Source organism: Petaurus breviceps, unplaced genomic scaffold, assembly GCF_028583685.1.
Source record: "Petaurus breviceps papuanus isolate PSGF00001 unplaced genomic scaffold, PetGlider_PUasm1.0 103, whole genome shotgun sequence".
NCBI classification, from domain to species: Eukaryota; Metazoa; Chordata; class Mammalia; order Diprotodontia; family Petauridae; genus Petaurus; species Petaurus breviceps.
Window position 1 is genome coordinate 5,559,450 of NW_027185588.1, and position 26,148 is coordinate 5,585,597.

The following is a 26,148-nucleotide window of genomic DNA, read 5'->3' on the forward strand; positions in this document are numbered from 1 at the left end:
GTGCGCGCTGGGGTTCCGGGGGGGGGGGGGTGGGGGGGAAGGGAAATGGCGGAGGCTTCGCCGCAGCCCGGACGGTACTTCTGCCACTCCTGTTCGGCCGAGATCTCCCCGCGGCTGCCGGTGAGCTCAGGGGTCGGGGACTAGGACCAGCACCGGGGACCAGGCTACCACCCCTCATCCCTCGGGCCGGGGCCTAATAAGGCCTGAGTCCTCTGCCTTCCGCAGGCCTTCTCTCTTCCCCATTTACTCCCTCTACCCGGCCTGCTCTCTCTCCCACCAAGGCCTGCCCCTTCCCACGGCACCTTCAGGTCTGCCTCCTCCCGCCCCCTAGCCGGTTTCCTCCCACCCCCCACCCCCAGGCCTGCCACCTCCTGGTCCGTCCCTTCCCATGTCTCCCCCCCTTTCCACTCCGCCTGCTCCCCTCCTAACCCCGCACCCTCCCACGTGCCCCCCTGGGCCTGCTCCCCTCCTCCCTGCCCAGGCCTACCGGCTTCCTGCCCGGGGCTGCCCTCCCACGCTCCCGGCCCTGCCTTCCCCTCCCCCACTTGTCTCCCCTTCCTCCGGGCCTGCCCTCTCTCCCCTCTCCCCCCAGGCCTGCCCGCTCCGCTCCTGTAGCTCCATTCTCCCAGGCCGTCCTTTCCCTTTCTTCTGGTCCCCCCTCCCCACTATTCTTCCCTCCAGTCCCCTGGAAAGACAGAGTGAAAGGGGGGCGGGGGTGGTCTCGGAGGCAGGCGGCCCCTCCCCGGAGGGTGGGTGCTTCTCGCTGGCCTCCGGGAGCTGGGCGGGGGTCTGACCGCGGCCCGGGCCTCCCTGCGCCAGTGCTCTGGCCTTCCCCCCCTGAAGTGCAGAGTGCTAATTGTTGCGCTGTCTTGCAGCAAGCTGTGAGAGCTCCCTGGTATTTCCCCAGGCACCTGTGAGAGCTCGCTCGGGCCCTGGCCTCGGGGAGCTGCCTTCCCGGGCTGGAGAGGCTCCCCAGAGCAGGCGGTGTGTTTGGGGGCCAGCCCCGGGGTCTGCGCCGCCCTTGACCCTGCTTTGGGCAGAGGAGCAGCGGGGCTGTCGGCATATTCACCCGTGTTGCCTGTTCAGGCCTAAGCTCTAAAAGGGGCGAGTATTGAGTTTCCTAGACTCTTTCCTTTCAGCAGCGTCTGAGGTTACAGTGCGCATCTGTTGATTTCTGTGTTTTCATCTGTGTAGCATGTGCAGGGCAAGGCGCTCAGGAATGTCACGACCCAAGAGTGATATAGCCCCTGCCCTCAGGGAACTTACCTTCTACTTACAGTAAAAGGCACTCTGTTATCGAGGCTGGAGCGCTGGGCTGCCTCAGTCACTTGCTGGCTGGGTGATCCTGCCCAACCTCTCACTGACTCATCGCCATCTCTGAAATAGGGACGTTAATAGTAGGTATCACGGGGTTGTGAAAATGAAATAAGATGCTTTTGCAAATGCAGAAACCATATGTAAATATCAGCTATTGTTAACAGGTGTAAATGAGTGAATATGAAATATGTACAAGTAAGTTATTTTAAGGGTGGAAGAGGACAGAGGAGATTGAGGAAAGCCCAGAAAGTGGCACCTAAAGAGAGGCTAGGGATGTCCAGGAAGCAGAGCTGAGGCTAGAAGAGAAGTCCATGAAGACTTGGGTAAAAGCACTGTAGGAGAAGATGAAAGGGAGGGCAGCCAGAGACCAGCCTGGCTAGAACTCTGTGTGTGAAGAGGAAATAATGTGAGATTAGTCTAGAAAGATAGATTGGAGCCAGATTTTCTAAAATGTCATTGAATTTTTTTTTTCAATGCATGAACAAAAACCCTTTATGATCTGGCCCCTCCTTTTCTTTCCAGTCGTTCTATCCCTTACTTCCCTCCCTGTACTCTGTGATCCAGTGACCATGGTCTCCTTGCTTATTTATTCCTCAAACACAACAAATAGTCCATCTCCCTGTCTCCTTCATTCCTGCCTCATGACTTCCCTTTCTAAAGTCTCACCTTCTGCAAAAAGCCTTCCCAGTCTTACTTACCTATCTTCCCTCAGAGATTATTCCCAATTCTTTATATGTTCTGTCTGTTCACAGTTGTTTGCATATCGTTTTCCTGATGGTCTGTGAAGAATTGTTGCAAAGATACCAGTAGAACTCCCAGGCATTAAAAAGGTGGAATAATATCCCAGAAATGGGAAATTATTAGTTACTAAAACACCATTTAGTAGTGATAACCATCATACTTTGAAGGAACACACTCATGGCTTGTGCCCCCATTCTAAGCTTTGTTTTTTATTTAGTATATTGCTCCTTGGGAACACTACGTTTTGCAAGGGTGGTCTTGTGAGGTGAAGAGATAGGGATGAGGAAAAGGACAAATGTTAAGGAAAGTGATGACCTTGAGAGAAATAGGGAAGTTGGGAAGAGAGATGGAGAGAGTAATAATGATTTCTGTTTTGTTCATGCCCAAGCAGGATGCTTAGCCTGCTAGTAGTCACTTCTCTTCCAAGGAATGCCCCAGGTCCCAACAGCTTCACCCAGGGGAAAAAAACCACCTCTGAAATAGGGATATTTTAGCCCATGTTTCTTTTTGGAATGTGGTTAAAGGCGTAATTGTTCTGTGGAATGATTTCATGATGGCTATGTGATAACTTAGTCTGGTTTCTAAGAAAGAAAGTTTCTAACTTAAGAAATTAGGTTGATCAATGTAAAATTTAAATCCTTAAAATCCTTAGGAATATCTCTAATTCTGCTAGTCTGCAATTTGTATTTTTTTTTCCAAACTGATTGTTATATTGATACCAAACTGTCTTTTTTTTTTATAGTTGAATGGATTGCAAAGTTGCCACCATGAGAATTGAAATAAATGATGTTTTATATTCTAATAAAAAGAATCAGGTTTAAGAAAAACTTTGATTTATCTACCTATTATACCCATCGACATGTCATATATACATGTACCTGAGACCTTCAGGGCATGGGTTACCTGAGTTATTCATGCAAGTCTTGTTGAACTAATATATTTATTGGGTACTTGCTATGTTAGAGAAGGAGTGGACTTTGCCATAGAATTCACTTCTAATTTGGGAATTTAGGAAAGGCTTGCTTCATGGAGCTGATGGTATTAGAGCTAGGCCTTGAAGGTCAGATTTAAATGGGAGAGAGGGTAGGCAAAGGGAAATGTCAACATAAGTGTAGATCTGAAGAAATTCTGGGCATGTTTGGAGAATTGGAGGGCATTAATTGGATTGAAGTTAAGCAGTAATAGAAGACAAAGTAAAAGACTGAGAACAGATCATGGAAGGTCTTGGGCAAGTGTAGCAAGGAGCCATTGAAGGTGCTTAAGGAGAAGAGGAATGTGATCAAGGTTCAACCTTAGAGAGTAACTTATGAGGAAAGATGGGGAAACTTTCTTAGTACAGTTCCCATTCCTTGGTAGGGTTTGGGACAAAATGGAGACCACTTAAAATACAGTCATTTCAGGGCCTTGGTGGGTACCATAGTGCTCACCATTATGGGGGAGGGGTCAGGCCTCCCATCTAAGGAGGCAATTGAGGTGACCTTTAAGAGGAACTAGAAGTGTAGAGCCTTCGGGTCATGCTAATCTGGCTGGAATGTTGAGGATGTCTGGGGGAGGCATCAGCCTGCCAAGTGAAGAGGAAGCCAGCCAGATGAATTGATGTTTCAGTATAAAGGCAATAGGGAGCCACTGAGACTTTTTTTGATCTGCTGAGGGATCTGTGCTTTTCGGACTGTCAGTTTGGAGGATGGGTTGGAAAGGAGAGGCTGCTTGAAAGGAGGGCAGCTTTCAATAATAGATAGAGATATTGGATATGGATCCAGGAATACCTAGGTTTGAATCCCCCTCAGATACACACTACCAATAGGATCCCGGGCAAATTATTTAGCCTGTCTGATCCTCAATCTCCTCATCTGTAAAATGGAGCTTATAGCACCTCTCTCACAGTATTGTTGTGAAGATCCAAGTAAGATATCAAACACTTTGCAAACCTTGAATCATTGTATACAATATTAAGACAGGGTTCCTTAGTCTTAGTCAAAGCCTGTCACTGTATGACAGAATTTGAACCAGGTCTCCTGATTCCAACTTTAGTTCTCTTTCCAATAAAGAGAACTAAGATTAATGGGAGGAAGGTTAATGTATCAAATTCCAAAACTGGGTTGGTCTGTTATCAATCTGTTAAGGTACTCTTTCCATAAAGCAAATACCAATCCAATTATGTGGGCAGCTAAGTGTCAAAATGCGTACCATGCCTAGAGTCAGGAATACTCCTTTTCCTGACTTCAAATCTGGTCTTAGACATTTAGTAGCTGTGTGACCCTAGGAAAATCACTTCCCCCTGTTTGCCTCAGTTCCTCATCTGTAAAATGAACTGGAAAACCACTCCAGTATCTTTGCTAAGAAAACCTCAAATGGGGTCATAGAGAGTCAGATATGACTAAAAAGCTACTAAATGACAACAACAATCCCACTATATCACAAATCTCTGTCTCCCTCCTAGGCCTGGAATGCTCTCCTTCATCTGTTTCCTAACTTCCTTCAAGCCAAGCTAAAATCCCACCTGATTTCTATAATGCTAATCCATCTGTGATTATCTCCAATTTATCCTGTCTGTGTCTTGTTTGTACATAGTTTTTTGCATGTTGTCTGCCCTTTTAGACTTGGCATAGGCACTTAATAAATACTTGTTAACTGACTGTTCTTTGTCATAGAATTTGGCTTAGCAGACTGTTTTCCATCTCTTCCTCAATATCTGTTCTACCTGGAGCTGTTAAAAATTATAAAGGAAAGAGGTACATTAAATGGAAGTCCTGTGAGGAAGTGCCTTTCCCAGATGGGAGGTGCAGAATACATTCATTCCTTAGAATCCCCAAGGGAGAGCCCCTTGGAGTGTGAATATGTATTTCATCTTAAACAGCTCTGTAGTCATGGTCAGTAGAGAAAGGCTTTTGACTAACCTGTCATTTTTATGGCTTGTGTATTTGGAGATCCTTGTCCATCAGATGTTGCTTGTCCTTCGGTTTTCTACACAAATACTCTCTTGTATTTATATAGCACTTTATATAGCCCTTTAAATTTTTCAGTGTTCTTTTTCATCATTTCCCTTTATTGTCAGAATATAGAAAGAGTCTTGGACATTATCTTTTCTGGGGGGAAACAGGGACTGCCTGTCTTCCCCCAGCCTGAGTGCCTCAGGTACTCTGATTAGATCCTGTTCTTTATCAGAGCAGGGGAGCTTCCATTGACTCCATTTCTTACATGGGCCATTTTACTCCTTTGTAGGTAGTCTGGGTTTCTCATGAGTCAACTGAGGAAGAATTAATGAAGTTCTCCTTCAAGGGGCTAGGAATGGATGGAAATTGCCATCATGGTGACAGAATAGAAAGAGCTCGGGCCTTAGAACTGGAGAACCTGGGATTGAGTATTCAGACCTGCTTCTTATTATTTTCAATTTTTAGTTTTCAATATTCACTTCCATAAGTTTTCTTCCCCTCCTTTCCCAAGATGGCATGCAGTCTGATAGAGGCTCTGCACATGCATTCCTATTAAACACATTTTCGTATTAGTCATGATGCATAGAATTATAACAAATGGGAGAAATCATGAGAAAGAAAAACAAAACAAAATAGTCTGCTTTGCTCTGCATTCCGACTATAGTTGTTTCTCTGGAAGTGGATGGCATTTTCCATCATGAGTCCTTTGGAATTGTTTTAGGTCCTTGCATTGCTGAGAAGAGCTAAGTCTATCACAATTAGTCATCACACACTGTGACTGTTACTGTGTACAGTGTTCTCCAGCTTCTGCTCCCTTCACTCAGCATCAGTTCATATAAGTCTTTCCAGGTTTTTCTGAAGTTCACCTATTCATCCTTTCTTATAGCACAATAGTATTCCATTAAGCTTCTCATATTATTACCTGCCTGACCTAGGGCAAGTCTCCGAACCTCTTTGGGGCTTAGCTCTTCACATCTGTAAAATGAGGGGTGTGGACTGTATAGTGTATAGGATTCTTTCCAGCTCTAAACTTCGGATGAATATTAGGCTTATGATCTATGGCAAGTTATTGAAACGCTTTGGTTCTCCATTTCCTCTTCTGTCAAATAGGGAATATAGTGACTGCCTCACGGGACGTGGAGTGGTTGTGAGACTTGATTGAGAGAGTGTATTGGAAAGTTCTTTGAGCAAGTTTAAAGCCCTGTGTGGAAATTTTGGAGAGGCCAGTTTGGGTTCTGCATAAGGAAAAACTCGTAACAGTGAGAATTGTCCAAAAGTGGATGGGCTGCCTCAGGAAATAATGAATTCCCCATTGCCAGAGATCTTTAAATGGAGGCTGTACCATCACTGAGCCAAGGGAAGCAGCATGCCCCCACAAAGAGTACTGAATTTGTGATCAGAGCACGTATTTCAGTCCTGGCTCTGCTAATCACTATTACTTGTGGTGGGGAAGATCTCTCCTCTCTTGAGTTGCAGTGTCCTCATCAAAGAGCTTTGGACTGGATGATCCTGAAGGTCCCTTTCAGCTGTAAATTTGAGTGTTAGCCACAGGAGTCTCTTCCTTTGTGCATGGTGTGGGACACACACATTGATTCTTTCTGGTGAACTTAATGGAAGGCTGTTGGGCCCCAAAGTTTGTCATGGAGTAGTGAACCTCTGGGCAAACTTCCTTAGAGAGGATTGGTGTTGGGATTGGACTCCTCTCCTTCCAAAGGCCACCGGGGTTTGACCATTTATGATGACCACCCTTTCAAGAGGCCATAGAGAATGTAGTTGGGGGAGCAGGCTTCAAAACCTACAGTTCTCAGGATGGTTTTCACTCCTCTGTTCCTCATCACTGGAGAATTGGGCTTTATGACGCATTAAAATGAGCCTGAACCCTTGGGCTCATAGATCTTGGTTCTAGTCCTGGATCTGTCACCTCTTCCTGTTCTTGTGACTTTAGGCAAGTTGGCCAGTGCAGATTTGTTGAGCACCTAGTGCTGAGTACTGGGGTAAGAAGAAAACCCTGTCAGTACCTACTTCAAGGTGCTCACTGTCCAGTGGGTGAAACAGTGTGTGCATGTGACTCTGTACAAGCGTGCTACATGCAGATGAATCGAGCACGCCGACAGAGGGAGGGCACTAGCATTAAGGAGTTCCTGCAGAGTCTTCTTCTAGAAGATGGGATTTTAGCTGGGACTTGAAGAAGGCAGATGAGCCTGGAGAGAATTCCAGGCATGGGGGACAGATGAAGATGCCTTGAGTCCGGAAACGGAATGTCTTGTTTGAGCATCAGTGAGAAGACCAATGTCACTGGATCCCAGAATACTTGGGAGGGAGGGCGGGAAGGCCAGGCCAGGGGATGAAGGGCTGTGAGTGTGAAACAGGGGCTTTTAGACTTGGCCACAGTTTGGTAGGGGGGTGAGAGGCAGTGAGTTGTTGAGGGTGATGCCAGGCTGTGAGGATGGGGGTGCCCTCTACCTGAGGTTTAGAGGAAGGATAAGGAGTTAAGTTTTGAACATGCTGAGTTTAAGGTGACTACAAGGCCGTCCGGTTCAAGTCAGGAGTTTCTTCTCTGAGCCTCATATTCTTCATTTGTAAAACAAAGGCTTTGCGCTATGATCTCAAGGTTTCTTCCAGTTCAGGCAGTCTATGTTTGGGCACATGGGGACAGTATGGCTATTAGACTTACTTGGTAGAGCCAAGGACTGCGTGTAATTTGGTCTGACAGCCATTTCTGTCTGTAACAGGGCACCACCCTCTGGTCTACCTCAGGATGCTTTGGAGTTTAAAGTCAGATAGATGTAGGAGTTGATTTATATTGTGTTTTACCTCCTTTTTCTCATTGGATCCTTTCATCATCCCTGTGAAGCTGGTAGTAGCCTCACTTTACAGATTATAGAATCAAATATTTACCATTGGAAAGAACCTATAGCTAGTCCATCCCCCTCATTTTACAGATGAGGACAAAAGTGTGTAGAGGTGAAGTGACTTGACCAAGGTCACACAGGTAATTAATAGCAGGACTGGGTTTAGACCCAGATCTGCTTCTAACATTAATGTCTTTTCTACCGCATATTGTACCACAATGTTTCATCCGATTTCCATCCGATCCTCCTACTGCCTTGGAGAAAAACTTGAGTAATTCCTTCTTAGTTAACTAATGCCAAAACCATGAACAAAATTCAGCTATAGAGATGTCTATGTGGATTTTCAAGGAGGAAGAGATGTTAGAGCCAAGTTTCAGAGCAGAGTAAGGGATTTGTCCAAGGTCATACTGATACAGTAATTCACATTTAATAAATGGAGGTACTGGGATCTGGACCCAGGTCTTCTGCTTAGGTTGGGGTAAGTGGTATCAGGTGTCTTCCAGCTCCAGTGGCCTCTCCACTGCTCTCCATAGGGTTATGTAACATATTGAACTAGATACTAGAATAAAGATTGTTATTGGGAAAATATATTTTCTTGAAAAAGTGGGCAGGTCTCATAGGAGGATGAGGGACGGCTGGTGGGCAGCCTGACTATTAGTATCTTCTCTTTGTCAGAAGTCTGTGGATAAGGGTCTCCAACAGGTTGGGTGCACTCTACAGCAACCCAAAGGAAAGACATGGGCAAGAGTCTCTCAGGGTGGACTGGGACCTGCATTGTTTGTTGGAATGTCCAAATCAGTAAATAACAGATCCTTTTTGATTCTTAAAACATAGTGTTTGAATATGGTAGAATTGAAAATCTTAACTGACTCAAAGGTCAAAGTCTCGTGGCTTGTTCCTTCTTCCAATTTAACATTTATTGAATGCATACTTTGTGCAGGCGGACACTGTTAGGTGGTAGGAATTCAGAGATAGAAATGATCCAGTCCCCACCCTCAAGGAACTCATTCATCACCCTGTAATGAGAATGGAAATTTGAAGCTCTTCCCTGCCCCTTAATAGACCTAGGAGGGAGTTTGGAGAGTTTGATATATTTTGTGATCGAATATCATGGGATACTTATAGTCTCGGTCTTTATCTCGATTGTGGGTGCTATAAATATTATGTTGGTGCTACACACCCCTACAAAGAATGTATGTTTTATTACACAAATAAGTTTTAATGAGCTTAAGGTTAGGGATGGCTAGGTGGCACAGTGAATAGAGAGCACTGGACCTGGAGTCAGGAGGACCTGAGTTCAAATTCAGCCTCAGACACCACACAAAAGTAGGTATATGACCTTGGGCAAGTCACTTAACCCCAGTTGCCCTACCTTCCCTCCTCCAAAAAGCAAAAATAAAAAAATCTAAAAAAAAAACAAGTGTAAGGTTACCATAAGACTTGGGACACCCTGTGTGCTGTAAAGGTGATAGTGGCAGAGAGGTTCAGAACAGCCTTAGGAAAATTTGTTGAGGGAGAGAGGAAATCTCTCAGCTAGGAGGGTCAGAGAAAGCTCTGATAAAGGGAGTGAATTCTAGGTATGGGCAACAGCTTATGGCTAATGCTCAGAGCATGAAATGCAATGTTAAGTATGGGGAACAGCAAGTAATTCAGTTTGGCCTGAATATGGAGTGATAAGGTTGAAAAAGTGAATTAGAGCTAGGTTGTGAAGAGCCTTAATGCCAGACTCAGCTGTTTGTGTTTTATTCTTAAGGAATTAAGTAAGGAGTCAGCAAGGTTAAAACAGGAGCTTTTTGAGGGCAGGGACTATCTTTTGCCTCTTTGTATCCCTAACATTTAGCACAGTGCCTGGCACACAGTAGGTGCTTAATAAATGTTTATCGATCAAGGACAATGACCTGGTCATGCCTGCCTGTGCCTTAGGAGTATTAACATGAACAGTTTTGTGAAGAATGGGTTGGGGAAAGGAGACACTTGAGGTTGGGAGACCAGCTGAGTGCTAGTGGGCCTTGGTGTGGGCCCAAGCTGGATAGGTGGCAGTGGGAGTTCAGAGAAGGCCTGATGCGCAGCCACAGGTATTTATCCCTCAATGCTAGGTCCTGCTCACAGTGTTTGATGGGGTGCTTTTGGTAAAGCTGAAGAAGCATGTTCCCAGCAAGTCAGGGCCTCTTCCCAGAGCATCAGCTTGTCTCCAGCTGCAACCTTACAAGATCTTCCAGCTCTCACGAGTTAATGTGGCTGGCAGGGACTAGCACCATTTAAGAACTCTGGTGAAAATTAGACTGCCTTGCATGCTGTGTGCCTTCTTGTCATTGGCACAGGCTCGGGAGTGTTTCCCTGTGGAGACATGGCACCTGCTACAGACTGGCAAATCTTGTTCTCCCAGACTTTCTAGAAAGAATCTTGCCTGAAGTCAAAGGAAGGTACTTCCATAGAATGATAGGATTTTTACTTTTATGGAATAATAGCATTTCCTAAAACTAATTCTTAAGAACTGAATAAGAATTTAGAGCTTATTTAACCCAACCTCTTCATTTTATGGAAAAGGAAATACTGAGAGAGAGGTTGATTTGCCCAAGGTCATGCATATAGACAGTAAACTTATATGCTGGATCTGAACCCAGGTTATCTGACACCAAGTCCTCTACTCATTTCATTATGATACAGGTTGGGATAGGGACTATTAAGACCCATGAATTCATTAACATAGGGAACTTCTGGATGTAGCAATTTCTGCAACCAACATAGGCCAGCACCATCACTCCAATCAATTGTCTTAGAGGGTTGCCTAGAACTGAGGATCAGGTGATTCATCTTGAGACACAGTTTGTGTCAGAGGTCACACTTGAAGTCATGTTGAAGAAACATTCTTGAGGTGAATGATCTCTTGAGATTCGGGAAGGTCTGCTTTAAGCTTGAATGTACCCATGTGATGCTGGTTTCTTACCAAGGCCTGTCAAGTCAACGAGCATTAAGTGCCTACCCTGTTCTAGGCACTGTATTAGGCGCTGGGGATACAAAGACAGTCACATAACAGTTCCTGCTCCTGAAGGACCGCACGGTCTTATGGGAGAGAGACCATGAAAACAGCTATGTATAAGCATGCTAGAATACAAGATAAGCTGTAGATGAATGATCAACAGAGAGAAGGCACTGGCATCAAGGGGGATTGGGAAGGCTTCTTGTAGAATGTAGGATTTTAGCTAGGACTTGAAGCAACCAGGGGAAGAGATAAGAGAAGATTCCAGCCATGGTGGACAGCCCTTGTTAAAGGAATAGCAAGGAGGCCAATGTCACTCGATTTTGTGAGTATAATGGAAGGAGACTGAAAAGCTGGGAAGGAACCAGGTTGTGAAGGGCTCTAAAAGCCAAACACAGGGTTCTACATTTGATCCTGGAGGTCATGGGGTATCCCTGGAATTTGAGTAGGAGAGAGGGTAACATGGTCAGACCTACACTCAAGGAAGGTGACTTTAATAGCCTATAGTGAGCAGAGACTAGATAGGTCATTAGACTGCACAGAAATAGGCCAGACATGAGGTGATGAGGCTCTGAAGAAAAGGGGCCATATGCTAGAGATGTTACCCAAAGGTTTAATCTATAGGATTTGGTACCTTGTTGGGGAGTGGGAAGTGAGGAGTGAAGGATAGCTTCAGGGACTGGGAGCTCCATCTGGCCTCACTACAGCCTGCTTCTTTTTGTTCCCTTCCCCAGGCTGAATCAGTTCAGTCTGAGACCTGTTTTCTTTTCTGTTATCTTGACTGTGTTAAGGGTTTATCCTCAGGTCAAAAGAAATGGCATTTGTTGTCCATATTTCAGAGGATCAGTAGGGCATTCTTATTTCTAAAGCCGAACCTGTTTGCAGTTATGGGAGCTATAGACTCAGGTGTGCAAAAGTTGGAAAATTGGGACTCCTTAATAGCAATTTAAACACTAAAAAGAGTTTCCATATATATAACAATACAAAAAGAAGATTGCATATAAAACTGTGAATCTACATTTTATTCTGCTTGCTTTTTAAAAGTTTATAATAAATGTCACATATTACTTTCAAAACTTCTGCTTCTCTCTTCTCAGCTTTTTTCTTTTAATGTTCCTCTTCTTTTTTCATCACTTTTTCTTCCTCCTCTATCAAATCCAACCCACTCCCAATTAAAATTCAAGAGAAAAAAGGAAAAAATCCTTGTAACAAAAAAGCTCACTCTAACAACAAAACAAATACGATAGCCTAGTCCAGAAATGGATGTCTCTGTGCCTTGAAGTGATCATTCCTTTATCAGGAGGTGGGTAACATGCTTCATCTTGTGTCTCTGGAAATATTGGTTGGTCATTGCATTGATCAGACTTCTTCAGTCTTTCACAGTTTTTCTTTATAGTATTTCTATTTCTAGCCCTGTATAAATTGTTCCTTTGGTTCATCTCACTTCACTCTGTTGAGTTTGATGCATTTCCATACAGAATTCGAGCTCATATGCGGTTAACCCTGTTTCAGCAAAGAATGAAGTCCCCTTGATGCCCACTCCTCCCACCTCTGTTTTTCTCCTCTTGGGATTTGCGCAAGTCCCACCAGCTTCCTCCTTTTCACACCACAGAGAGCTCCTCATTAGTGTGAATAATGAATTCCAGGGAGTGGGCACATGTGTGTCATATATTCCTTTTACCTTCCTTCACTTTTGCCTTTTAAAATGGTCAGAACAGAACCAACCTGCCCTCTTTATCTTATTTAACTCCCTCAATTCCCCTTAAAGACATTAGGGTTCAAAAGGTATGTTTTATTTATTCTGCCCCTATTAGGATGTTAACATTGTATCATACAGTTCTCTTTACACAGTTTTTTCCAGTTGCTCAAGTAAATTTACTTTTCTGGATTTCTCTTAGCTTCTGTTTTGTATTCCAAAGTTCCTGCATAGCTCTGCTCTTTTCATCGGAAATGCTTGAAAGTTCTCTCTTCCATTAAAGATCATTAGGACTCTTCAGCTTTACAGGTTAAGTTATGCTTGGTTGTAAGCTTATCTCTTTTCCCTTTTGGAATATTATATTGCAAGATCTCTTTGAAGTAGAAACTGCCAGGTCTCATGTGAACTGGCTTCTTTCTGGGTGTTCGTGGTACTTTTTTCTTTGACATGGGAACTCTGGATTTTGACTACTATATTCCTAGGACTTGGTCTTCACTTTGCCCTCTAGGCTCCCAATTCTAGGTATTTTTTCATTTATAATTTCTTAAAATATAATTCCAGGATTTTTAAAATCATGATTTTTCAGGGAATACAATAATTCTTAAATTATTACTCGACCTGTTTTCTCATGTCAGTTATTTTTTATATCATATATCTTATGTTTTCTTGTAATGTTTTTTCAGTCCTTTGAGTTCTAATATTTCTTAGTTTCTCATAGAATCCTTGACTTATACTTAGTCTATTCAGGTTTTAGGGAATATATGATTTGTTTAAGAATTTTTTCCCAAGCTCTTTATTCTCCTTCTTAATCTTTTCCCCAGAGCCTTATTGCTTGCTTCATTTCTTCTAGGTTTTCATGTATTCCTTGTAGAAAATCCATTTTTTTCTTTGAGTTCGAGCTTGTAGTTTTCAGTTACTTACTCCTTTTTAGGGGGAGGTCTAAATCCACAATGATTGTGCTTCTTTGATTTACTATCTCTCTAGCTTTAGTTCCTGATTTGAGGCTTTGTGGCAGGACTAGACCCCACCCCCTATTGTACTTTTAGTGTGACCCTGCTTGGTTTTACTCTGGGTTCTTGTATTGATTGACCTCAGCCTCCAGGGTGCAGGCCTCCAAGCTCTCTCAGATTCAGTGTTGACTCTTCTAGACCCTCTTAGTACTGAGTGTTAGAGACCTCAGGGCCCTCCTTGGCTGTCCCAGTATGAGCACTGAAGCATTTCTCTGATCACTGCTTCCCTCTTTCCTGGGGCTTCCAAGGAACCCACACTGGGTATCTATGTCCTCCCTGGGTCTTTTGTGGAGAACTTTCCACTTTTGCTACCTATAGTCAACAGAGCCCTGTAGGCTGCATGTGTCTCTGGCCCTTTAGTATTACTGGAAGTCTGGACTTGTTTGTCTGTGCTCCTCTCGGTTTTGCTGGTAACCTCCTTTCCTGTTGGCTCTGGTTGACTTTTTGTGCATTTCTGGGGTCCAAGAAATCACTTCTTGTAATTTCTTATTGGTTTTCTCAATCAGTATTCAGTCTGGTGCACATTTCAGGTTTTTGCTGGGATATATATGTCTTAAAGTAATTCCAAGGAAGGTATAGGGCAGAAAGACTTACTCTTTCAAATTGTTCGAAAGCCTCATTTGGTCTGGCTACCATCAGAGTCCTATTGTGCAAACCCCTTGACTTTGGAGACTGAGCATTAGAACTGCCAAAATAATGTCTTGAGGGAACCAGCTTGTACATGTGTATTTTGGAAGCATTTCGATACTTTAATGCAAGTGTGTGTGGACTAGAAGGGCCACTGCATAGGAGTCCCAACAGTTGATAATAGCGTGCTTTGCAGTTACTAGTGTTTGAGCTCATGGAAAAATGCTCCGAGCCTAAAACTCATCAAGATGAAATTGTATAATTATGGCTTGTAAAATTCTTTGTATCTGTTTTTTCTCAGGCTCTTAATATCAAATAATAGCTTATGTTAATAGAGTTCTTTGTGGTAATAAAATGCTTTACATCCATTTTCTCATTTGGTCCCTGAACAGTCTTATGAAAGAATCTGGGTAAGCCCCATTTATACAGTTGAGGAAAGTAAATGATTTACCCAAGGTCGCACAGGTAGTAGACATGGGAGCTCCTTCTTCTGAATTCAGGTCCATTGTTCTCTCCTTTGAGAAACTCCTGTTGGTGCTTGCTGCGTTGGGAGGAAGAAGAAGCCTTAGGCTCTGTCTAGCAACACTTTTCCTGGGCTTCCTTTGGCCCCCGGTTTTATATACTAGTTATACAGAGAGTTTTCTTTTCTTTATTTTGGAGGGGGGACGGCAAGGCAAGGCAGTTGGGGTTAAGTGACTTGCCCAGGGTCACACAGCTAGTAAGTATCAAGTGTCTGAGGCTGGATTTGAACTTAGGGTCCTTCTGTCTCCAGGACCGGTAATCTATTCATTGTGCCACCTAGCTAGCTGCCTCTAGAGAGTTTTCTGTCTAATTATTTTGTTTTGCCTGTCTTGGATCAAAAACTGAGCTCCTTTGGAAGTATGGCAATTGGTGAAACTGTCAAAACTTTTGATTTCAGTGGTGTGGAAAACTCCTTCCACTGATGCTGATTGGCAGTTTATCTTTAGTTTATAGTCTTCTTGGGGACATTTGGGTTTTTAAGTAGTTTTAAGGTAACACCAGATACAGGCCCTAAAACTGGGGGTTGTGTGGTTGTCTAAGTGGGTAGATTTGATTAGGTTCTTAATGGTGATATTTTACAGTCTTTAACAAAGTGTTTACCTAGTACTTTATTCAGTAAACATTTAGTAAGTGACTCTTATATGCCTTTAGAGTTTACAATACACTTTACATGATTTGAGAATCAGGAGCCCAGATTTGGTCTCTGCATCTCATGCTTGTAGGACTTTAAGAGGCTTCTTTAACCTCCCTCAGCCTGAGTTCTCTGTCAGATGAGATAATCATCTTTAGACCCCCTGAGTGAGTTACTGGTATTGTTTTCCTTTTATTAATCCAGCATTTATTCAGCTTCTCCTGTGAAACCTCACCCTTCTTGATTCCAAGGTTGACTCTTTCTAGATATACTATGTCATGCTGTTTCTCACTTACTTTTTTAAAGTAATCTTTTGTGGTTATCTTTTTGTTTCTACATCACTTTTCCTACTATGTCTTTTCCCCTCCCTCTTCCAGGGGGCCATCCCATTAAACAAGGATTTTTTTAAAAATTAAATTAAAAGGGGGGGGAGGGGAATCAGCAAAACTGACACTGATCAAAACATCAAAAAAAAACCCTGCCTCTTACTTATTGAACTCACTAGGGTTTGAATTAGTTGGATCTTATAGGCTCTGGAAGGAAGGAAGGAAAATACCTTACATTTCTATAACACTTCATACTTAACATAGTGCTTTCACAACCATCATCTTATTTATTCCCTAAAACACAGTGAAGCACAGCTTGTTTTTACTGTTTCATGAATATAAAGAAACTGAGGCACAGTTTCTTGCTCAAGGTCACATGGTGACCAGAACTTGAACCCAAATGCTCTGACTCACGGTCCAGGAAAGGGTAGCAATCTCACATGCCTTCCTGGAAGAAGTCCCTCTAGTGTTCAGGATCCAAAAGGACCTTGATAAGCTGCAGAGAGAGTATTCAGAGGAGGCCAGACAGGACAGTGGCCTTACGTCTAGGTCACGTGAGGGTCAGGTGAAGAAGCTGGGCACATTAACCTGAACAAGATGCTCTCTGGGAGTGTGTGAAGGACTATTGTGTGGAGGAAAAATCAGACTTGTTCTCTTGGACCCCTGAGGAAGAACTGGGACTAGAGTGAGGAACTTGGGGAAAACTTGGTAGCAGAGCTGTCCGGAAATGGAATGGGCTGCTTAGAATCCCTCTCTTTGGAGATTTTCAGGAAAAAGCTAAGTGAGCATTTTCTAGGTACGTTCTGTGGAAATTCTTTCATATATGGGTTGGACTAACTGGGTGCTCAGATGTAGTGACTTTGACTGGGGAGTGCCCTCTAGCTTTACTGAATGCCACTCATGGATGGGCATGCTGGGCATTTCCACCTGCCTGTCATGACTGATTACCATATTCTCTGTCAGCACTGAGGAGGGGGGAAAACCAGCAGCTCAAGTTGACTGAAGCAGTTGATTCCATTGAAAGTCCACAAATTATCTTTGCCATTCACCTTTCTGTGTCTTTCTTCTTCTCTAGGATTATATCTGCCCAAGGTGTGAGTCTGGTTTTATTGAAGAGCTTCCGGAAGAGACCAGGTCATTATCCTCCCCTTTGTCAAAGTTCCCATTTTGTGGTTCTCTTTCATAGCCTTTCCCAGAGAAGAGAAAATATCCCTGTTTCAGACTAAGGATGCCTGGTAGACTCTTTTCCCCTAAACCTAGAAGCCAAAGGTGACCAGTTAGTCCCTCACCAAGTTCTGAAGAAGGTTCAGAAAGCTATAGGTTCACAAAACCAATAGGTTTTTAATTCCAGAATTTAGCATAGCCTGTTAATTGCAGAGGACCTTTGTTTGGTATGAGGAATCCACCTGTAACTCATGTTAAGATTCATGGGGTAGAGGGAGCAGAATTCCTTTCTCTTGACTGGTTCCAGAGGAAAGAAGTAGGTGAGGATCACAGGAAGGCAGATTTTTCTAATAAATAGAGCTGTCTGACAAGGAAAAAAAGGGTCCTCTTTCGAAAGAGGAACCAATTATCCCCACCCCGGCCATCCTGTCCTGTCTGTTTTCAGACAGAAGCTAAGTGACCCCTTACCAGGGGTGCTATAAAAGGAATTCCTGCCTTGGAAATGATGTTGTATCAGATGATTCCTCGGGTCCCTTTGGCCTTTAAGGTTGGGTGATGTGTTTGACTTGAGGATGATAAGAGCATGTCCTCAGTATCCACAGTAGGAACAGTAAGAGGACAATAGTAAGATAACAATAGTATAAAACACTGCTTCCCTTCCCTACCCCACCCCTGGAAGATCTTGTTCTTCAAGGTGAGTGAATTAAAATAAACTTGGTCAGATTTCCCTTTTGAGTTTCTCTCAATGAAACAACTTCAGCCAGTACACCAAAAAGTAACATAAGTTGTCCCTAAAGTGTTCGTTTAAGTCCAGGTGTAGCTGTCATCGAGAGAAATGGGTGCACTTTGTGCTGTGTATAGAAAAGTGTGTAAAAAGCTCATCTCAAGTCTGAGCTCCCTTCCCCCTTAGAAGAAGCTTTGTGCTAGTGCTGTACCATTTTACCTGACATGAGGACCCTCTGCACCTGTTAGGAGCCCAGGGAAGTGCTGCTGATTGGGCCATCAGCCAGACAGAGCCTGACCTTTCTTTAGCACATCACCCCCATGGTGGGAGGAAGGTTGGAGTCAGGTCCAGGGCCCTAGGCTCAGCTCTGCCCATACCTTGTTGTATGACCTTGTGCAAATCGCTTTCACTTTCTTAGCCTGAATTTCATCTGGCAGTGAGGAGATTGGACTGAATAGTTACAAGTAACAAGCTGCCCTTCAGAAATAAGTCAGGGGGAGTTAGCAGACAGAAGTGAGACAGGCACACATATTGCCACATATCTCTCTGAACTTGGCCTTGTTTTCTCTTTGGTCCCCTTCGAGAAGAGCAGGGAAGTAAAAAGTGCTTACATGTGTAAAGTTGATTGTCTGGGTATAGCTGGTAGATGATATAACTGCCAACAATGGAGTGGACTTTATTTGACCTTCTGGCTATTGGAGAGGGAGGTGCGGGGGGCGCTTAAGCACTGTGTTTTTCAGCCTCTTCCAAGGCTGACTTATTGGGTGCAAGGCAGTATTCTTTTAAGTGGACCTGAGCTCTTGATGTAGCTACAAGTAGCATTGCTCATGAGAGTGACCATTCTTTTTTTTTTTTTATTGAAATGACATTACCTTAAGTTGACGATGTGGAAGAACTTGATTGCCTCATTACTCAGCTAAAGGACTGATTTCTGCCTGAGATTGGGGGAGGCAGGAACGGGGAGAACCAGGATCATTGGGGGAAATAATTAGGAGGCAATGTCAGTTCCCTAGAATAACTTCCCAGCATTCAGAGCTAACTTTTCAACTAAGTAGACTTTTTTGTGAGGGACTGATTTCTCCATCACTGGATATGTTCAGGCAGAGTCTGGATGACCTCTTGTTAAGGGCATTATTAAGAGATTTGTGCTGATGGATGAGTTGGACTAGATGCCCTCAGAGCTGTCTCAATTCTAATTCTAGAATATTTAGTTAAGTATATACACAGGCAACAAAGAATTGAACAAAAATGAGGGAGAAGCCCATGGAAAAAATTAGAAAGCAAATCAAAAAGACCAGAATAATTGTGTCTAGGCCAAAGAAGAGAAAACAGCTATGGTGTTCAGAGTGGTAGGAGATGCTTGCGTGCGGCTAGTATTGGGTATGATTCCCATCATCCCACAGCTCCTGCTGCAAATGCAGGGAGAGGAGGGGAGGAAGAAGGAGAGTTTCAATTTGTCCTGACTTGGTATTTTCATAATCCCTTCTAACATGTGATATCATTCTCCTCAGAAATACTGAAAATAGTTCCAACTCTGCTACAGCTCCCACGGATCAGAACAGACAACCATTTGAGGTAAGTAGGAAACTGACGCTGCTTCTTCCTCCCTCCCCTCAGCTTCCTTCTGGCAGATTTGGCCAACACATGCACACACACACATACACATGAGCACATGCATGCACACGCACAGCCCTACCTCCCCTCAAGGAAGAGAAGTGTCCAGTCATCCAGAGTCACCCACTCAGAGCCAGCACCTGTATTTGCCTTAGGTGTCACCCTCTGAGAATGTATCTGTGTCATATATCAGAGGTTAGCTAAGTGACATTTAAATCCAGGCATGTTTCAAATTTATCTGTCAAGTGGGAAAGACCAATATTCTTCCACAAGAAGAATCTCTCACCATATTTAACCTTTTAGGTCATTATCAAAACATTTAAGGTCAATGTATGATACCTTGGACATTGTTTGACTTTTAGTGGTTTTAATGACTTGGCAATTGAACCTCAGCCCTGATTTGTTTGTGTCCTTATCTGCTCTCTGTCTCGGGGAGAGACAGCTCAGTATAGTGGAAAGAACCTTTGATTTGGAGTCAGGAGAGACCTGGCTTTTAGTTCCAGCTCTGCTTCTTACCTAAGTGTGAGACCTTGAGCAAGTCACTTCCTTTCTCTGAGCATCAGTGGATTATAAAGTGCTTTATAACCATTAAGTGCTATAGAAATGTGAGCTGTTATTGTTATCTCATTGATGCAATCAAGGCCATAGGACCCTTTTCAGCATGACCACCTCCATATCATCACCACCATCAACAGATATCAGTTGGACACCTACTGTGTGTAGGTGGTGGGGAAAATACAGAAGGATAATTCATGGTCCCTCTTCTCAAGGGACTTGAACTTTAATTGGGAGATAAACCATAGACACAAAGGCAAATACTGAATGGCATAAGTCCAGTGAGTCACGCAGATGATGGACGCTGCAAAGAGGAGGTGATGGTTGAACTGGGCCTAAAGAATGAGATGGACTTAGATAAGCAGAGGGGAGTTGAGAAGACTGCAGGAGACGTGGAGGAGGTGGGGGTGCAGAGAGAGCTACATGAAGAAGGGATTCATGGGAGCAGAACTGTATTAGGCATCCTTTGGGTTCAATGAGTTTGCCTAGAGTGAAGGTGTCAGCATGAGTGGAGTGAGAGAAAAGGTTTGGAGAGTTAGATAACAGGCCAAAGGTGTTTTTGCAAAAGTGGGAATGGAGCATAGACCTCACAGGTTTGATCTGGCACATCTTCCAAGCCCTTTGCTGTACACTAGCAATTGGATGAGCAGGACTTCTTAGATTGTGTCTTTGTGTTCCTACCCACAGAGTTGCCTTAGGGTAGTCCAGTGGTCTATTCTTACCCTCCAGACTACTTATGAGTCATCCTCTGTCGGGTTTGAGCCCTGAAAGGAGAGCCACGCATGCAGGGGAGCCAAAGGCATTTAGAGCTCCATGGAGTGGACCTAGGTTAAGCTTAATTGAAGGTTTAGGAGGATGTGATTACTGTCTTCAAATATCTGAAGGCAGGACCCTCATGAGGAAGAGGAATTAGGCTTGTTCTGCATGGTCTCAGGTGAGTCCCAGAAGTAGAACCTGGCAAAATCACCAGGAGGCAGATTTCCAAAGATGAACTCTATCAATGATGTGGGGGGCCTGCCTTCTGGAAACAGCGTGTGCCCTATCCCTGGAAATGGTTGATTAGAGGCCAGTGGTGATCACTTGCCCAGAAGATGAAAGATCATGCACTTTGAGGGATTGGACTGGGGGAGTTTCCAAATCCTTTACAACTCTTAAGATTCCCTTGTCAGAACACAGTGCTTTACATATTATGGGCACTTAAAACATGTTTGTTGGGTTTAATTTATTGTTAAATTGATCACTACCCCACCAGGCTCCTCTCACCTAACCTTCTCTCCCCCTCTGTAGAATGTGGATCAGCATTTATTCACCTTGCCACAGGGCTATGGCCAGTTTGCCTTTGGGATTTTTGATGACAGCTTTGAATTTCCCACATTCGGCTCTGGGGTGCAGTCTGAGGACGCCAGGGACTCGGAGAACAGGCGGGAGAGAGAACACCAATCCCGCCACCGCTATGGCGCACGGCAGCCACGGGCCCGCCTCACTGCACGACGTGCTGCAGGCAGGCATGAAGGCGTCCCAACGTTAGAAGGGTGAGAATCGGGGCTCAGGCAAAAATCTGCAGTGGTTCCCAACAGTTGGTATAGTGTCCCACCTTTGGGGTGCACAGTAATAATAGTTTATACTTCTATAGCACTTTCCAGTTTTCGAAAACACTTTACATTTGTGATCGATCACATTTGAGCCTACAACCCTCGGAGGCCATCAGGGCAAGTGTTAATGTCCCCGTTTTACATTGAAGAAACTGAGACCCAGAGAGAGGAAGTGATCTGGCCAGAATCATATGGCTGGTACATTTCAGACCCAGGACTTGAATCCAAGTGTTGATTCCAAAACCAGTGTTCTTTCCATCATACCACATTGCCTTTCCTCTTGGTTTCAGAATTTCAGCCTTTCAGGAAGGTCTTTTGACTGCCTTCTCTTTTTAATTTGATTTTTCCTTTGCTGTTTTTTTATTTCTTTTAGGATTATTCAACAGTTGGTCAATGGAATTATTGCACCTGCAACAATACCAAACCTGGGATTGGGCCCGTGGTGAGTCAGGAAGCATCACATGGGAGCTGTTGGTGACTTAACCACTCTTCTCTCCCCCCAATCCATTTTAACCTTCAATCTTTTCTCTCTGTTCTCAAGGGGTGTTTTGCATTCAAATCCAATGGACTATGCGTGGGGTGCTAACGGCCTGGATGCGATCATTACACAGGTAAAAAGCAGAGTGTCAAACCCTGGCACATGTCTGCTCACCCTGGAAGAGGCAGTGGGGGGCACACTACATTGGCCAAGCTGCTTACTGGGGGTGCTTCACGTTGCTGGCTTATGGCTCTGGGCCTTCTTTGGGGCGTGGAGGCTGAACACCCAGGAGCTTTCTTACAGCTATGGGATCATAGGACAGGAAGGGGATCCCTATATTGACCTTCCCATCCCCCAAACTGAAATTCTTTTCTGTTCTTCCTATTGAAGGAAAGTGACTGTTCAGATATGTTGTGGTTCCTTTTATCTTCAGTAATTCTTCCTTTAGGAAAAGTTCTGTTGTTTGAAAACAAATGGTCTTAACCCTTTGGAATTCTTGCAAAACTACCCTGGCTCCTGAGAAGTAGCCCCACGGTCTTTCACGACTTTATTTCCATTGGAAAGGCAGATGGTGGCCCTCCTCTTCTTTATGACACCCTGGGTAACTAGAGGCTGAGCAGGGGCCAATTTCAGTGGGTGAGATTAGCAGCACATGCATCCCAAACTAAATTGGAAAAGTCAGCTCAGCCCAGTCCAGCTGATCCTCAGGAAGCTCACTCCCCTGATCATGAACAGAAGAATGTTTTGTTTTGCTAGGCAGGCTTTCCCAAAGACTTGGGCAAAGGATACATAGCAGATTGTAGGGCTTTGGCAGGCAATCTGTCCTTGCTTTTCAGAGCCTAAACTGACTCCAGAAGGGCCCAGGAAGAGGCCTTCCCTGGGATTCAGGTGGCAGGATTGCCTCAGTTACTATCCATGGCCAAAAGCAAGACCCCAGACACATTGAGCTCAGTGAACTGATTTCTTCTGGCAAAAGAAGCTATACCCCAGACCAGGGATCTCGGCACTCTCGCCTCTTGTCTTTCAGCTCCTTAATCAGTTTGAAAACACCGGTCCCCCACCAGCAGACAAAGAGAAAATACAAGCCCTTCCCACCATACAAGTCACAGAGGAACATGTAGGTAGGTACCCCAGCCTCAACTGGGAGGGACACGTTGGAAGCAGAAAACTGGGCCTGAGGATGCTGCCAAAGCAAACCCTGGCCTGGGGACAGGCAGAGCAGGGTCCAGACCTGGCTCAGCACCAGCCTTGACTCTGTGTGGCTTGGGCAAGGTCCACTCCCTTTTTTGCACTTGAATTTTCTCACCTGTAAAATTCAGTTGGACAGACAGTCTGTGAAGTCGCCACTGGCGTGTGATTCTTTGGTCTGGAGCCTGGTTTTCAACAGTGACCGTGTTGGGGGCAGTTTAGTGAGGCCAGAAGCCTGTGGAAGCCCTTCTTAATCAGTTGGGTTGGTTTTTCTGTCTCCCTTGACCTGAAGTGTGTTGCCCTTTTCCCTCTGCTCTCTAAAGCAAGGTTAACATCTCACTGACTGGGATGTCCAATCTACTTGTATTTTGAGATATCCCAATTTAATAGACAGACCCTTCCTACTAAGACATTCCTATAACATCCCTTTTATTTGCTCCCAAGATTTTCTGAGGTATATCAGGACAGATGTCTGTGGGAGAATCGTCCTATTGAATTGGAAGAGCATGGGGCTAGGAATTGGGAAACCCATCTTAGTCCTCAACTGCATTTCTCCTTCTGAGCCTGCTTCTCAAAGTGGACCCTTTTCAAGAGAGTTGGATCTCTGAGGTTTACTTCCAGCCCTAATGTTCATCATTGGCAGCTTGCCTTAGCTTATATAGAGCATGTCAGTGGTGGTGATTTTGGAGACAGATTGAGAGAGCTTTTATTTCAAAATCAATACCTCTGCCAGTTTTCTGGGAGTTTAAAAATGGGGTTGTCGAACCACCCTGTAGGACAGAATCAAACTGGGAAGCCAGCAAGGAATGGGAAGGTTTGTTTTTTTTTTTTTTTCTCGTTTTGTTTTTAACCATGGGAGTCTGAGGTTGTGTTCTGGGATTATGATATCTCTATGCTGTGTCTCCTCCTTCCCGCTTCAGGTTCAGGGTTAGAATGTCCTGTATGCAAAGATGACTATACGCTGGGTGAGAATGTCCGGCAGTTACCTTGCAATCACTTATTCCACGACGGCTGCATAGTCCCCTGGCTGGAACAGGTAAGTTGCCGTCTGGGACTGCCCACACCCAAACCCCTGCATGAAGAATCTTCAGCATCCTGAAGTCTTACTTTCATTCAGATATGAGCTCTAATTCTTTTTTTCTCTTTCCCACTCTCCACTTTTCAAAGCATGATACCTGCCCAGTGTGTCGGAAAAGCTTAAGTGGACAGAACACTGCCACAAATCCCCCGGGACTGACAGGAATGAATTTTTCTTCCTCCTCTTCCTCCTCCTCCTCCAGTTCGCCAAGTAATGAAAACTCAACAAACAACTCGTGAATCTCACCACCAGCCAGTCCAACCAACCACCCCCCAACCTTCCCTCTTTTCCCTTTGCCCCCAACCCTACCCTTGTCCATTGCCCATCTGCTTCCTGGTCAGAGGGAGCAGCTGATCTTCCCCTACCCCACACTGAACCCAGGAGACAGAGTGGGGGGAAGGGGGAGGGGGCGGGAGAGACCCCAAGACCTCCTTTTTTTCCCTTTTTCTTTTTTTTAACAAGCTTTGGAAGCACCAAAGGCCTTTAGACCTTTTCCCCCCTCTCTACCCGCCAGTCCCCAACTCATCTGACGGTTCCAGGGAAGCTCTGTCTCTCCAGCCAATTGATGGCCACCACTGCGCTGGCTTACAAAGCCCCCAGGTCACATTAACTGTGTTTCATCAGTCTGGATCTTAGCAGGTACCAGGTTGTTTGAAATGAAGGATGGATGTGGCTAGGCCATCTCTATGGTTGTGGATTTGAGATATTTTTCATTTTTCCCCTTTCTCCCCAACAGCTCCCCTAACCTTTGTAACCCCCTCAGAGGGAACATAGACAATGCTCCCAGGTGGGAAGGCCGGTGGAGTGTGGCTGTTTCATTGCCATCCAACATGCGAACTGTCCGCTCCCCCTTGAGCTGTCCTCTCCCCCATCATCCTGTCTGTCTTTATAACCTCGCCCTCTAATGCTCAACAACGGAAAGGGTTTTTATAATTTTAAATTATTACTGCTATTAAATAAATGGACGTTTTAGCTCAACAAGAGGTGATGCATGATTTGTGGAAAACAGGGTAAGACTCTCCTAGGGCAAATGCGGCCCAGTTGTCGGCTGCTAGCCCAAGAGGCTGTCACTCCCCAGCCTCCACCATGCCTGGCTGCCAGGAACAAAGCCAAGGACCCATTTGGGTCTGGCATTTAACCTCCTCACAACCTCTTCTCCCTGACATCTCTCCCATTCCCCAGTCATCCCTTTTTCCCCTTTGCCCCAACTCTCCTGCCTCACTGCTCGGATGAGCTCAGAATTACGTCGAGCACTGGGACTGGGACCACAACAAGGACCAGCAAAAAGAAACTGCCCTAGTGGTCAGTTGCTCTTACAGATTTTTTTTGTTTTGTTTTTTTAAAGAAAGAAAGAAATGTGTATCTTGAAAGCTATTTAAAAATACAGCTACTTCAAAATGAGAAGCAGATGCTTTGGAGTTTTCCTTAGACGCCAGCTCCTCGTCAAGCCTGGTCGTGTTGTGTGTGTTTGTCTTGGGCCTGATGGGCCCGTCTGTTCTGATGGGGCCCCTTTTCCTTCTCTAGGCATCTCCACCCTAACTTTTCGCTGGAAGGTACGTGCAGGCAGTCCCTCCCCAGTCCAGTTCTGCTTAAATTCTAAGCTGAATGAGGTGGACTCGGTAGACTAATTTTCCCTGTCTCCAAACTACACCACAGGCCTGCCTCACCTACAGCAAAAGGTGTCTAGTCAAGTACTTGGATGGCAGAAACCCTGGGAGCAAAGTTGCTGTCAAAAGCCCTTCAACTGATGGAGGGTTGAGACCCACAGTCTGTTGAGAAGAAGACACAAGAGAAATTGTGGGTTGGGGTTTCCCAGGTCTTTGCAGGCTGAGAAGACCTGAGTGAGAGTGCTCATTGCTAAGATAGCTGGTGGGTGAAGGGGATGGAGCTTAGCCAGGTGACCATCACTGAACCTAAAGACTGGCTTGCTCACATCTTTTCCTTTTGTCAGCAGTTCTGGAAACTAAGGAAGAAATGTCAATTCCTGTTTGAGGAGGTTTTCTAATATAGTGGAAGGTGACCTTGACTGAAAATGGGGAGGGTTTGGGTTTCTCAACTCATCTCTGCAGAGCACTGAATTTCTGCACAGCTTTGGGAAAGTTAATCCTCTCTGCCTCAGT

General features: G+C 44.6%; 1 protein-coding gene across 1 annotated transcript; it reads left to right on the forward strand.

Annotated features, from left to right (window-relative positions):
• Position 1: 1 nt before the first annotated feature.
• On the forward strand, positions 2-25,009 carry RNF126 (ring finger protein 126). The gene is made up of 9 exons (XM_069101746.1): positions 2-120; positions 16,711-16,769; positions 19,035-19,098; positions 20,980-21,224; positions 21,658-21,726; positions 21,826-21,895; positions 22,790-22,883; positions 23,871-23,986; positions 24,118-25,009. The coding sequence occupies exons 1-9, from the start codon at positions 46-48 to the stop codon at positions 24,265-24,267; spliced, it is 942 nt and encodes a 313-aa protein (XP_068957847.1). The 5' UTR covers positions 2-45; the 3' UTR covers positions 24,268-25,009.
• The last annotated feature ends 1,139 nt before the right edge of the window (positions 25,010-26,148 follow it).